Consider the following 15,545-nt stretch of genomic DNA (forward strand, 5'->3'; position numbering starts at 1 on the left):
ATGCTGGAAATAAACTCATTAGGTTCAGCCCACAGTTTGAGCCACGCAGGGGCAGCTGGCGAAGTTCATGCCCCCTCACACTGCCACAGCAAGAATGAAGCCACACACAGGAAGCTTTCAAAGAGAAAGGCTTCTGGTCATCAGCTTCAGAAAGAGAAAAAAGAAGTCGAGGACAGCAAAGGGCAGGGCCACTTCTCCCGACCCACCTGTGCCTTCAGCAGTGACCCCCTCCAGCCCCAGCAGCCCGCTGGTGTGAGCCAAATGGCTGCCGCGAGGGCAGCCAATGCTGGGAGGCGCCTCGCCACTGAGGAGCAGCGGGGGCGTGGCCATGGGCAGTGGGCACTGGCAGCTCATTTGTTGGCCACAGCAGAAAGCTGGTCTCGGATGCGGCCCAGTCCATCTAACATCGTGTCCAGTGTTTCTTTGCTCAGTTCCACGGTCACAGCAGAGACAGAGGGCTTATCCCCACACAGGCTGGGGTCTTCTTGGATCTACAAAAAGAACACAGTCCAGAAAGTCAAAGCTGCCTCTCTTCCTACCTCTCTGTAAGCAAGCACTGCTCAGTTCTGCTGGACCTCTAAAGAAAGGCTCTTTGTAAGAGCCCACGGGCATTCTACCTCCGAGCCACACCCCAACCCTATTTTATTTTTTATTTACTTATCAAATTTTTTGCGCTACTGGGGATGGAACCCAGGGGCATTCTACCTCCGAGCTATACCTCTAGCCCTATTTTTTATTCTTTATTTTGAAACAGGGTCTCACTGAGTTGCAAAGGGCCTCACTAAGTAGTAGCTGAGGCTGGCTGCGAAGTGCGATCCTCCTGTCTCATCCTCTCAAATGCTGGGATTACAAGCGTGTGCCACCACGCCCAGCTTATTTTTTATTTTGAAACAGGGTCTCACCAAGTTGCTGAAGGCCTCACTATGTTGTTTCAAACCTGCGATCCCCCCCTCCCAGCCTCCCAAGTACTAAGATTACACCACCATGCCCAGTTCATTATGTAGTTCTTTTACTAAGCAAACCCTACAAGATGGGCAGTTGAGTTTCAAAGATTCCTGAAAAGTACTGCGAAGCAAGGGCCCGTGAACAAGAAAAGGAAGAGACACTGACTGCCAACGGATGCCTGATCGGCCATTTGGTCAGCCACACGGCCAACAGGGACAGCTAAGTCCTGTTAGACCAGAAGCCAGTGATAGTACGTGGAAGGGATCCAGAGGCCATCTTAAGTCTGAATGCACCCTACTCTTAAGGGTAAACTTCTCACTAAGTGTACACCTTCATGTATCAGCAAATCGTTAAAAAGTACAAAGTTTTGTACTTATTTCACTATTTAAAAATGTCTACTGTTGCCGGGCGTGGTGGCGCACGTTTGTAATCCCCGCACCTGGGAGGCGGAGACAGGAGGATCGTACAGGTTTGAAGCCAGCCTTGCTGGCTTAAGAGACCCTGATTCAAAAAAAAAAAAAAGTATAAAATAGGTCTGGGAGTGTAGCCCAGAGGTAGAAGGGTTTCCAGGAACCCCAGTACCACCAAAAAATAAAAAAATTAAATGTCTACTTGGAGTGTAAGTATGATGTCCAAGACATGTTAATACAGTAGCACACATTTACATTGTGATTGAACAAACTCATGTGAGACACTGCTAACTTTTTTTTTAAGTTTATGGGGATGATGATGCCAGAACTTTGGCAGCTGCTGGTTTAGGTGCTGCAGGAGGCCAACTCACTACTGCTCTTCCTCTCGTCTTGAGCCTGACAGGGGACATACCTTCATCTGGAGCAGGCAGGTGGGGACGGCCATGCGGCTGATGCTGTCTGAGGACGTTTTGATATCCACTCTCCAGTCCAGGTCCACCAGGCGAGGCAGAGAGACTGAGGAGGAGAAAGCTTAGCTTAGAGGCCATGCCACATTTACCAAGCCTTTCTCTCTGACAGAGTAGGGGCTGCCCACATAGAATGCACTTGGACTACATGGCCAGCCTCTGAAAGACATAACAGCAAGCCGAGGGCCTCCCCCATTACTTGGTGCCACTTGCCCTTCATATGAAGCACAGACAGCAGGATGGCCAGGCTTCCTGCCAAACACCCAGCCCTCCAGATGTCAGGACAGACTGCGAAGTATCACAGGGTCCGTCCAAAAGTCCTGGTCTGAGGCTTAGGAAAGTATAGGCCATGGTAGTGATAAGCGGCCTTGTTTGATATATTAACAGAGTTGGTTTGAATATGGGTTCCACTATTCTCCTAGCCTCTAAGCCTCTGTTTCTCCATCTGGAAAACGGGGATAATTTCCACCTAGCTCACAGGGACATTGGGAGGACTAAATGAGTCAACACAGATAAAGCACGCCAGTACCATGACCAGCTCAGAGCAAGCATAATAACCAGTTACTAAGCATGTACTTTTATTTAATCTTTCAAGGTAATTTCAATTACTGTTAAATTTTCCTTAATTGAAATATAATTATTTTTAAAAACGTAATTATTTTAAGTACTTCACTTTCTGCTTTGAATATTCTTATATTTTTTAAACCGCATGCTTCTATAATAATATCTATAATCAAGAACAAAGTTTAAAAGTGGAATGAAAAAGAAAAACAAAGAGCATGCGGAGTTTGGTTTGGGAACAGAAATTAAGTGAAAATCTTTGGTGTCCTGGTAGATTCAGAGCTGGGGCTGGGAAGAAGGGTAAGGAAGTGAGGCAGATGTCTTGGGACTCACTCTGATTTGCTTGGGCTTCACTTCTCCAAGTTGATCTGTTTAAGAGAAAAAGACGAAGAAAGAGAAATCATGGAAAAGGAATGAGTTTGAGTTTTCTAAAAATGACAGAGACCCTGGGCTCTGAGCTTCTGCCTGTGCCATGACCAACAGACCCAAGCACAGGGAAGGACATCGGAAAGGCCTGCCTTCAAAAAGTGGCATTTTGTTTGCTCTACAAAGTTCAAAGTACTAAGGCCATAAATGCTATTAGTGTTCCTAGCTGAGGGCAAAAATGAGAAGAAGCTTAATGTATTATAATCTTATTGTGCTATTGTTTTAAAAGACAAAACAGAGAAACGGTCAATTTATGTTCTCTCTACTGAGCACCTGCTATACAGAATACTGCATCTTATAAAAAATACACCAAACAGACCTGCCTAACACTATGGCAGACAGCATCATAGCGAGATGCCACGCTGTCAGAATACAACATGGTCATGTATGTAAGTTCTAGATAAACAACAAAACCCTTGGTAAATAGGCATTATCAGTTATTGCTATTGGAGAGGCGTGCTCAAGCCTTCTGCTAAACAATAATCAATTATACTTAAGATTTTTATGTTCGAAAGGATTTGCCCAGCTCAGAAGATATTTAGATAAATCACAAAAGGAATCTTAAAATGATCAATAAACACATGAAACAGATATTCAACAACATTAGTGCCAAAGATATAAGTTGAAATGATGTGCCATTGCCATTTGTGGAACTGGGAAAATTATGAGAAAAAGTTTCTGTAATACAGATGTGGAAGAGGGGCCCAGTGCGTACTACAGCTGGAAAAAGCTGGTGCAGCCTTCTTCAGGGCCACCTTGATAATATAAGGCCAAACCCAGTATGTTCATGCCTTTAACTCTGTAAGGAAATAATTAAATATGTGAGCAAAATTGCTTCTATAGATTGTTCACTGAAGTGGAAAACTTAAACATCAAACACTAGGAAGTTTAAAATTTATACTTCATTCCTTCATAGAATATATTTAATACTTAACTATTAAAAATGATACTGAAGGTAAATGCTTATTGACCTAACGTTAATGTTAATACTGTTAACTGAATATAAACAAGTTATAAAATGGCAATGATCCTCAGGGAGATGGGAGGGGGAAGAGGGAAACACCTCATTGGACATGATGTGCATACACAAACTTATCAAAGCCAATCACTGTGCTGAGCACGGAGAGGAAAACAGGGGAAGGGAACGGGGGAGGGCCAAACGAGTGTTATGTGCATGTATGCCTCTATCGCCCTGAACTGCAAGATGTATGACTATAATGCACCAATAAACTATAAATAAAAAATAAAATGGCATGATTCTTTTTCATTAAAAACAAAAACAAAATCTCATCCTCTTTAAAGATGTGTAGAGAGAAACAATAACCAAGTGCTAGAGCCTTTCCACTAAAGAATTAACACTACTAACTTCCTAGTGGTGAGATTACAGGTGTCTTAGTTTCTTCATTTTGCTTATCCATATTTTCTAATTTTTCAACAATGAACGTATTATTTCTAGACCAGGAATAAAAACAATAAGAAATACAAAAGAAGAAATTCTTAAAAAGCACTTACACATGTTCTAGGATGATTTTTGTCAGCAGGTTTTTGAGGTTTTGGTGGAAATTCTCCGGAAAGAGAGCCAGAATCGTCTCGGCAGAGGACAGGTCACGGAAGGCCACCAGCCTGGTGAGGCGGTGCAGAGCCTGGAGGAGCTGAGGGACAGGGGCAGCCCTGCGGCTGAGGGAATGCAGGGGCAGGGCTCTATCTCTCCCGCCCCCCTACAGCTGCATACTACCACCGACATCGACATCCCAGTGAGCCACAGGAGCAGGGAGGCCTCTGAGCAGATGCTAATATTCCACATGTGCCTCCGCCACCTGACTTCACCTGTTGCTTTACAAGACAGATGTAGCTGCCTGACCTAAGTCGTTGGCTTGCCAGAAACTCTCTAAGGCAAAGGGTTAACACATTTCTCTTCCTTCTAAAGAAGAATCCGACCTTCAGTTAACTTTCTGGCGCTGTTTCCCTGGTAACCTGGGAGAAGTGCAAAGTCAGCTGGGTTACTAAGCAACCCTGCATTAGTCTAATGCCCCTGGACCAAGAGGACTGCGCAAACACCTGGGGCCCATAGCGCTAGGCTCCCTGAGTGGGGCTGTATGCTCCTTGCAAGCATCTTAAGTGTTTACTGAAATGTGACAAATGTTCCTTTGGAGTATGGGCTTTGAATCCAAGGTGGTAGGAGTGTCATGTCCTTGCTCTTTAGCTGTCACCAGGGAGGGCAAAGAAAACAAACAGTTCTGGTCAGCTGTGTGGATGGCTCCTATGAGAGGGGACTGCCGGACCCTGCCCTGCTCTGTGCTCTGTGCTCCCATCCTCTGTCCTTCTACATGGCTCTGTGGTCAGTTGTGGCTTATGGTTGATCCATGAATAGAATGAGGCGCTGTCTCTCTGCTTTAGGGCTCTTTCTGTGGCTTGACTGCAAATGCACACAACCAGAAGCGAAGGGAAGTTAAGCCTCCCCCATGGGGATGGGAGTTACTGGAGAAGTGCCCTGGTCCCGTGCCTCCGGGGGACAAGTCCGAGATATGTTCTACCTGCCCTTATACAGGACCTCAGGACTGAGCCCAGTCATCACAGCACTCACCACTGTTAACACACTTTTTAATCCAAGGATTTCTCCTGATTTGCCTAACTCTCTTTCTAGAATCACCTCCAAATTACTAGCTGCCCCCAAGTACTTGGCTTAGTGTCCATTAAGGAAAACTACACTAAATCTTCACCCACTTTTATGATCTTGCTTTTGCCTTTTACTTTTCTGTAGCTGATGTTGATGAGCAAAGTTCCAGATGAAAGAAAGAGAGAGAGAGAGGAGAGAGAGAGAGAGAGAGAGAGAGAGAGAGAGAGAGAGAGAGAAAACGAACACAGGCCCAGCCCATCTGGATGAAGACATGCCTGTTCTAGGAGCATATTTTCCCTGGAGAGATAAAGCTGTCACTGCTATATAACTTGACATAAGATCTAAGACCAGGTGAGATGTGGTGAGCCAAGCAGGACTCTTCACTGGAGCAGAAGGATGAGAAGAGAGTGTGGCACACAGAGCATGCAAGGGGCCTGACTGAACCCCGCATGTGGGCTCCCTAATGCTACTCGGGCCACCATGCTTCTGCCTAAGCATTCTGGGAAAATCAGGCTAAGCTATCCCGCTGACACTTCACCTGCTATAGGCTGGGAAAGAAAAGAACGTGAAAGTTGGCTTTTTTTTTTTTCTGCATTGTGTCAGTAAAAAGTCTGAAAAGACAATGGTCCAGAACTCTGATTCTGGGCACACTTCTTCACTCCATGCTTACTTATAAAGGAGGGTTCAAAGGCAAAAGCTTTTAAATTCAATCATATATAAAAAAAAATTAGCCGGGCGTGGTGACACACAGTTGTAATCCCAGTACTTGGGAAGACTGCAGGTTTGTGGCCAGCCTCAGCAAGTAGTGAGACTCTTCAGCAACCTAGGCAGACCCTGTTTCCAAATAAAAATAAAAATAGGGCTGGGGTGTAACTCAGATGTAGACTGCCCCTGGTACACAGACACACACACACACACACACACACACACACACACACACACACACTCTTTCTAAAGTTGACTATAAAGCCAACAAACATTTCCAGGGGAATTTTCTTGGGACACTGCGGTGACTGGAGGATGAAGAGAGAGATTAGCAAGAGATGAGGGCCAGTGGCCACAGGTCATTTCTGACCACACTTACTTGCTCTGCCTCGTCCTGAGTCACAGATAAGCTGGAACACGTAATATCCAGAAGTTTTTTCGAGCCAAGGGCTGAACTGGAAAAGCTCTCTTGACACAGCTGTCTGACAACATCTTTAGAGGAGGCCTATGGATTAAGTTACAGATGATAAAAACAAAACACAAAGACCCTGAAAACACATTTTCAAATAATATTGTCTTAAAGCAGCGTGTGGTGGTATTTGAGAGGCTGATTTATTAATAGAGAATAAAAAATATTGTCTTAATCATGTGACATCTTTGAGATTTAAGATTTAAGGGAACACAAGATACTTCTGTTTCTGGGAAGATGAAATAGATGTACTTTTTTCTATTCTTTTTGCTAAATACAACAAAAATCTCTGTGCATTATATAGAAAACCAACCTCTGATGACCATGGAAAGGAAGAGAAAAGGGTAGATGCATTAGATCTTGAGACCCATGAATGGCATTTTCCTGGATTTTCTGGTTGCCTCGTATACCCTAGACCTTGAGATGAAGAAGAGGATATCCTGGAAATGCCAATGAGTACAGGAGGGGGGTTAATCCAGTAAGTATTTTATATCTCTAGAGAAAGGACCAAGAAAGAGGAGGCCTTTTAGACAGTAACTCTTCTCCAGCCAAATATCTAGAAAGAACATCCCTTCCCTCTCTCTCGCTCTCGCTCTCGCTCTCTCTCTCTCTCTCACACACACACACACACACACGCACAGGCACACACGCACACAAACACGCTAACATCAACAAAGGTTGAGTGGGAAGCTCTGTGAGGCTGTACTGAGGTACCCCAACATCTCTGTTGAGGGGTGTCAGAGAGGGCCAAGTTGGGAGCTGGGGTCTTTGACCCCACCAGCAGATAAAAAGCTGTACTACTGGATGGTATTAAGAGACAGTGTGGAGCTGGGGATGGTGGCACACGCTTGTAATCCCAGCATTCGGGAGGCTGAGACTGGAAGATCGTGGTTTGCAGACAGCCTCAGCTACTTAGTGAGGCCCTCTGCAACTTAGTGAGACCCTGTTTCAAAATAAAGAATACAAAATAGGGCAGGGGGTGTAGCTCAGCAGTCAAATGCCCCCGGATTTCATCCCCAGACCCACCAAAAAAGAGAAAGAGACAGACAGACAGACAGACAGACACAGTGTAAAGAAAGGGCTCCCACCACCTCTACCCAGCTGTAACAGGAAACTCCCGCTTTCAGGTGCTAACAGGAGTCAAACGGGAAACTACACTTCTACCTTCAAATGGTGTAATGGAGTGGCACCACCTTTCCCTGCCTGACCAGTGTCTAGGAAAGGCAGCTAAAACATAAGATTTAATGCCAGGCGTGGTGGCACATGCTTGTAATCCCTGCATTTGGGAGGCAAAGACAGGAGTATCACGCAGGTTTGAAGCCAGCTGCGCTAGCTTAAGAGACCCTGTTTTCAAATTAAAAAGTATAAAAACAGGTCTGGGAGTATAGCTCGGAGGTTGAAGGGTTTCCAGGAACCCTAGTACCACCAAAAATAAATAAATAAATAAATAAATAAATAAATAAGATTTAAATAAGATCTAGATCCGAACCTTTTGTTGAAACATTCAGGTTTCAACAAGAATTACTTATCAAACCAGGAGCCAGAAAGATCTTGAGCTGAAAAAAGAAAACAATAACAATCAACAGATGTCATCGTTGAGATGAGAGATGTTAATATTATCTGACAAGATTTTAAAACAGCCTTCGTAATAATGCTTCCATAAGGAATTATGAACATACTTGAAATAAGTTTTAAAAAGGGAAATATCTCAGCAAAATAATAGAAGATACTAAGAATAAAATGTCAACTTTAGAACTGAAACATAAAACACACACCAAAAAACCCCAAAGCCCACCGTGATAGATGGCCGCAAGCATGCCAAAATATAAGGGATAAAGGGGTGAATCAGTGGACTGGAAGACAGAACAATGGAGCTCACCCGATCTGACCAAAGAGAAGACAGACAAAGACTCAGGGACCTGCAGGACTATAACAGAGATCTACCACTCATATCACTGGAGTTCTGGAAGGAGATAAAAGAGGGATAAACAAACAAGCGAAAATTATGGTTAAGAGAAAAATAGCCCCAAATTCTCCAAGTTTAGACATAGTGGTACATATTTTAAGAACTGGAGTAAGTCCTAAGTACAGTAACTAATAACTTAAAAAACCCAAGACATGTTAGAATTAAACTTCTAAAAAGACAAAGAAAAAGTCTCAAAAGCAGAGAGCCAGAAATAACACTTTACTATACTAGACAATTAGGCTGATAGCAGCTTTCATGTCAGAAACCACAAAGGCAAGAAATGGCTCACTATTTTTCAGGTACTGAAAGAAAACTGTCAGCTTAAACTACAAATAGCAAAAATATCCTCCAGGAGCTGGGCATGGTGGTGAATACTTGTAATAAGGACGTGGCAGGCTGAGACAGGAGGATTGTCTGTTCAATGACAGTCTCAGCAATTTAGCAAGACCCTCACCGACTTAGTGAGACCCTGTTTTGATTTGCATTTCCCCGATGGCTAATGATGTTGAACATTTTTTTCATGTATCTATTGGCCATTTGTATGTCTTCTTTTGTGAAGTGTCTATTCAATTCAGAGTGGCAAGCATAAAGAAGTCAAATAACAACACATGCTGGGGAGGGTGTGGGGAAAGAGGAACTCTTTTACACTGTTGGTGGGAGTGCAAACTAGTTCAGCCACTATGGAGATCAGTGTGGAGATTCTTTAGAAAACTGGGAATGGATCTACCATATGATCCAGCTATACCACTCCTGGGTATCTTTCCAAAGGGGTTGAAATCAGAGAACTACCGTAACATATGCATACCCATGTTCATAGAAGCACAATTCATAATAGCCAAAATATGGAACCAACCTAGGTCTCCATCAACAGATGAATTGCAAAATTATGGGAAATACACACAATGGAATTCGACTCAGCAATAACAAAATCATGTCATTCACAAGAAGATGGAAAGACCTGAAGAACATTATGTTAAGTGAGATCAGCCAAGCACAGAAAGAGAAGGGACATATGTTTTCTCTAATATGCCCAAACTAGGGAGTATTTGGGATACCAGAGGGACTCCAGATAATGGAAACCTCAGCAAAGCTAGAAAGGAAGGGTAGGAGAGGAAAAAGGCTGAGGTTGATTGGTGGAAGAGCTACATTCAAATATGTGTATAAGTGTGAATGTAGCATGGTCAACATGGACACTCATTGTTGGGAGGAGGGAGAGGGGAAGCAGGGTGGTGGGAGGGCACCAAGCACTGTGTGAATGTATGCCTTTTTCAATATGATTCTCATAAAATAAAATTTAAATTTAAAAAAAGGAAATGAAATAGGGGCCAGCTGTGGTAGTGCATGCCTGTAATCTCATTACTTGGGAGGCTGAGATGGGAGGATCAGAGGTTCAAAGCCAGCTTTAGCAACTCAGGCTTGCATCAACTTGGCAAGACCCTGTTTTCAAATAAAAAATAAAATAAGGCCAGGCATGGTGGCACGCACTTGTAACCTCAATACTTGGGAGGCTACGATAGTAGAATCACAGGTTTGCGGCCATCCTCAGTCTCCGCAACTTAGTGAGACCCTGTTTCAAAACAAAAAAATAAAATCTAGGCTGGGGGTATAGCTCAGAGATTGTATGTCCCTGAGTTCAATCCCCAGTATATAAAAAAAAAAAAACTTATACATCACAAAAGCACCAGTTATAGGTTGGATTGTGTTCTTCCCAAATCCCCAAATTTATATATTGACACCTTAACTCTCAGTCATCTCAGAATGTGACCTTATTTATAAGGACATAGGATTGTTGCAGATGTAATTAGTTAAGATGAGATCTTTAGGGTGGATTAGTTCAATATAACCAATTTTATTATAAAAAGGGGAAATTTGGACAGGGATGACACAGAAAGCATGTCATGGAGAGATGAATGCAGTGATCCACAGGTCGAGATACATCGGAGGTTGACAGCAACTTACAGAAGGTATGAGAGATTCATGACAGGATCTCTCCTTAGAAGGAACCAATCTAGCTCACATCTTGATCTTGAACTTAATGACCTTCAGAAAGAAATTCCTGTTGTTTAATCCACTCACTTTGTAGTGCTTATTATGGCAGACCTAGCCAACTAATTTGGCCATAATGAAGAGGATGAAATAATGAGCTACAACTCAGAGGAAAATATTTTTTAATTATATATTAGACAAAGGACTAAAATCTAGACTATATTTGAGAAATCTCACAACTCAAGAATATAGCAAACACTTGAATTAGAATATTGACAAAAGGCATAAAAAGTCATTCCACTGAAGATATACAGATAGCAAATAAGCACACGAAAAAAGATTCAACATCATTAGCTGCTAAGGAAATGCAAATTAAAATAACACTGAGATACTAAGACACATCTATCAGAATGGCTAAAATAGCCAGTTAGTGGTAACAGTAAATGAGGGTCAAGATGTGTATAACTTGGATTCATTGTTGGTGGACATGCAAAATGGTACAGCTTCTACAGAAAACAGTTTGGAGATTTCTTTAGAAACTAAACATGTAACTACCAAATGACCTAGCAATAGTACTCCAAGCCTTTGCATAAATGTTTATAACAGCTTTTTTTTTCAGCAAAAACTAAAAACAAGCTAGATGTCTTTCTAAATGATTAAATAAACTTTTTTACATCCACACCATAAAATGTGCCTTAGCAATAGAAAAAGACTATAGATATATACAATGTGGATGCATTTCCATAGAATTAGGCTGAGTGAAAAAGTCAATCTTAAAAAGTTACATATTATATCATTTATATAAATTTCTCCTTTTATGGGATACTGGGGATTGAATCCTTGGCTTCCTGAATATTTGGCAAGTGCTCTGCCTTGAGCTACATCCCATCCTTTTTATTTTGAGACAGGGTTTCACTTAATTGCCCAGAATGGCCTCAGACTTGTGATCCTCTTGCCTCAGTCTTCCAAGCAGTTGGGATTAAAGGTATGCACACCATACGTGGCCTATACACAATTCCTGAAATGATACTTTACAGAATTAAAGATTATCAGATGTTAAAGGAGGGGGAGAATGTGAGTGTGATACAACTATTCATGTCAATACCCTGATTGTGATAGGTTCTAGTTTTGTAGGATGTCCCAATTGGGGAAAACTGAGTAAAGGGTAAATGGGATCTCTCTGCATTATTTCTTACAACTGCATGAGAATCTGTAGTTATCTCAAAATAGAAGTTTTTTTTTAAAAAAAAGAAAGTACATAGGAATAAGAGGGATGAGAATTAACAAAATGTTGTGACATCAAAGTGAGTGAATGAAGCCAGATGCAAAAAAGAAAATGTATGTTTTATTCTATTTATATGACGTTCAAACATGAACAGTATTAAGTAATTGTGTTAGAAGCAATGATAGTAGCCAGGTGTGGTGGCACATGTTTGTAATCCCAGTACTTATGAGGCTGAGACAAAAGGATGGCAGGTTCCGGGATAGCCTCATCAATTTAGTGAGGCTCTCAGCAGCCTAGCGAGACCTTGTTTCAAAATAAAAAATAAAAAACGACTGGAGGTATAGCTGGGAGGTAGAATGCCTCTGAGTTCAAATCTCCAATACCACATACACGGACACACACACACACACACACACACACACACGCGCGCGCGCGCGCGCGCGCGCGAAGCAGCAGTAATGATAGTGGTTACTGTTAGGAAGAAGAGTGAGGAAAGAATGAAGGAACAATAGGGGGTCTTCTGAGGTTCTGGTAAAGTTTCGCATTTTTTGACTTGATGGTCACATGGCTGTGTGATCCTTAAACTGTGCATTTATGACATGCATTTCTGTATCTATGCTACATATCACTATTTAAAAGCTTATTAAGGAAAGTCAGGAGAGTGTTCTGCACTTTACACAGGTTAAAGCAAGCACAAAAAACCCGGGCCTCAGGGGAACACAGAACGCACACCTCACTCGGAGAGTCAAGTTGATAAAGAGGGAGAGAATTTCTCAACTACAGAGCGCAGAGCACCCGCGGGATGAAATGGGGAACTCGTCCTGCGGTTACAACACTTAGCACTCCAATGCACCGATCCCGTAAACGAGCCCCATTGAGTAACAGTGGGGGGAGGGGCATTTGTACAACGCCTTGCCGTCCAGGATGTCACATTTTTTCCCTCCCACCTTTCTGTCAGGGGCTTACTGATTTTTGTCCCTGCTCTTAGAAATCTCAGAAAGGCGGCAACGATTTGCCCAGGGTCACAGAAAAGCAGTGACAGAGCCTTTGCTCCAAATCAGGGCCAACTTATTCCCATTCCTGCTTCGTGTGCTCTGTCCCGGAGACAAAGAGCAGCCACACGCGTCTCCACCCCTTCATTTACCTTCAGTAGACTCTGGAGCGCCGCGAAGTGCTCCGATGTCAAGGCGGCCATCTTTTTCGGAGTCACCTGACGGCGACGGCGGGCGGGGAGGCGATCACGTGATCCTCAACACGCGCGCGGCATGCCGGGAGCTGTAGTCCTTCTAGGGGGCGGAAGCTAGTTCACGTGCAGCGCTGTGGGCGTTGGAGGGATCAGAAGGGCTAGCCGCCTGATGTCTAAACCTGGGGACCCGAGGGCCGAGATACTGGGAGAACGCGGGCGGAGGATGGCTTTCAGGGAAGCAAGTAGACTTGGCTTGTCCACTTACGAAGCCAGGGAAACTGGATTTCCCTTGACCCTTGTGGGTGGGCTGGCTGGGGAGTGAAGCCTCTGCAGACTTGGCAGACGCCTAGGGAACGTCCAGAAGTGACCAGGGAACCCGGCCGCGTGGAATTGAAGCCAAGCAAAACGAAGATGTGTATGTTGGCTTTTTTTTTTCCCCCCTGCAGTACTGGGGATGGAACCCAGGGACATTCTACCTCCGAGCTACACTCCCAGCCTTATTTTTTATTCTTTATTTTGAAACACGGTCTCACTGAGTTGCAAAGGGCCTCACTAAGTAACTGAGGCTGTCTTTGAACCGCGATCCTCCTGTCTCAGCCTCCCAAATGCTGGGATTACAAGTGTACGCCACCACGCTTGGCTTTGTACGTCCATATGTTGGAATACACACACACACACACACACACACACACACACACACACACACACACACTTCGAAGGGTGTACAGTTGCTTTTGCGTGTATAAGTTCTTATCAAATAAGGACATGATGTTACTATTATTATTATTATTATTATTATTATTATTATTATACTTATCCAGACAGGAAGACTGAACCATTTCAGAGTTGTTGTTTTTTGTTTTTGTTTTTTTGCTTTTTGCGGTACTGGAGATGCAACCCAGGGGCATTCTACCTCAGAGCTATACCCCCAGCTCTATTTTTCATTCTTTATTTTTATTTTTATTTATTTATTTATTTTTGCGGGTCTGGGGATGAAACCCTTGGGCATTTGACCTCCAAACTACACCCCCTGCCCTGTTTTTTATTCTTTATATTGAAACCGGGTCTCACTGAGTTGCAGAGGGCCTCACTAAGTAGCTGACGCTGTCTGCCAACTCGATCCTCTGGTCTCAGCCTCCCAAATGCTGGGGTTACAAGCATGCGCCACCACGCCTGGCTCTATATTTTTGAAACAGAGTCTCACTGAGTTGCAAAGGGCCTCACTAAGTAGTACCTGAGGCTGTCCTCCAACCATAATCCTACTGTTTCAGCCTCCCAAATGCTGGGATTACAAGAGTGCACCGCTGCACACGCGCGTGTGTGGGGTGGGGGAGGAATCATGAAAACTAATACCTATCCAGGTTCTTGTTACACTCATGGCAGTGCTGAGATGGGGGACAGATCACAGAAATGATTTAATCCATTTATTCAACAAGGTAATTGTGAATATCATGAGTGATTTTGAGTGGGCATTACTGGAATCTGATTTTCACAGTGCTCAGAGCTCCTACCTCAAAACAGAATGAAATTGTATCCGTAGGGCAGGGCACAGTACCTGAGTGAATGGAATGTTTGTTAAATAAACAAGTAAAAATAAATAATATGGTTAGATTTAGGATTAATTTCTGTGGCGATACTGTTATTTGCAGGACTCTACCTTCGTGTTTTACTGGAGAAAGATTAGTGTAGTGACCAGCCATACTCTAGTGTCAATTGTACCAGACTGGCCTGTGTGGCCAACAGCAAATGGCCAAAATTATGGTATATTATTTCTGAGACTCCAGCACAAACAAATAAAAAAAGGTGGGAACTCCTGTTTCCCATCCCGGGTCTTCTCTTGTCTTCCACTGTTTCTTTTGATTCTCTTGCTCTGGGGAAAGGAAGCTGTCATGTGGTAAGCAGTCTTTTGGAGGAGGCCATGTGGCAAGGAACTGAAGCCTTCATCCAACAGCCAGAAAGAAACTAAGGCCCGTGGACGGCATCCTGACTGATGGCAGAAGCCAATTCTCCAACCTGGGTGGAGGCTTAGGAAGGCAGCAGCCTTGGCCAACAGCCTGACTAGCTGCAACCTCATGACAGAGATTCTGAGCCAGAACCACTCAGCTAAACCACTCCAGGGCTTCTGGCCTTGAAATACTGTATAAGATTATAAACGTTTGTTGTCATAAGCTATTAAGTTTGAAGCAATTTATTACACAACATTAGTAACAGTTGTATGGAGGCAGTGCAACACAAGGACTTTAGAAGTCAACCTAAGTTCATCTGAGTTCTACATATTATTAACTATACCTTCAACAAATGCATAAATTTCACTAAGCCTCCAACATCTGTAAAAGAGTACTGAATAAATATACTACAAAGAGCACAGCTGAGTGACAGGTGCAGCCCCCGTGGGAGGATTCCAAGCCCTCCTGTCCTCATGGGCATGTATAATGTGAGTGCATTCCTAGGGTTCCCGTCAGTGGCAGGAGAGGGTCTGACACCTTGCACCACATCATCTCATTTTGGTAGGACAAGCCCAGACTATCAGTGCCGTGATGCATTTTGTGTGAGGTTTGTCTCTGTTCTGGAAGACTTCCTGC

General features: G+C 43.5%; 1 protein-coding gene across 3 annotated transcripts; it reads right to left on the bottom strand.

The window, feature by feature from the left end:
* Nucleotides 1-350: 350 nt before the first annotated feature.
* On the bottom strand, nucleotides 351-12,972 carry COMMD9 (COMM domain containing 9; the record flags this gene model as incomplete). 3 transcript variants are annotated; one of them, XM_080694458.1, is made up of 6 exons in its annotated part: nucleotides 351-491; nucleotides 1,768-1,871; nucleotides 2,717-2,751; nucleotides 4,322-4,461; nucleotides 6,511-6,636; nucleotides 12,922-12,972. In XM_080694458.1, 6 exons carry the CDS (start codon nucleotides 12,970-12,972, stop codon nucleotides 351-353), a joined length of 597 nt encoding a protein of 198 aa, XP_080550584.1. The 3 variants fall into 3 exon arrangements, with proteins under 3 accessions (XP_080550584.1, XP_080550585.1, XP_080550586.1); XM_080694459.1 differs by lacking the exon at nucleotides 6,511-6,636; XM_080694460.1 differs by lacking the exon at nucleotides 2,717-2,751 and having other exon boundaries at nucleotides 380-491.
* Nucleotides 12,973-15,545: the final 2,573 nt, after the last annotated feature.

The sequence above is a fragment of the Muscardinus avellanarius genome (assembly GCF_963383645.1).
Source record: "Muscardinus avellanarius genome assembly, chromosome: 1".
Classification (NCBI taxonomy): Eukaryota; Metazoa; Chordata; class Mammalia; order Rodentia; family Gliridae; genus Muscardinus; species Muscardinus avellanarius.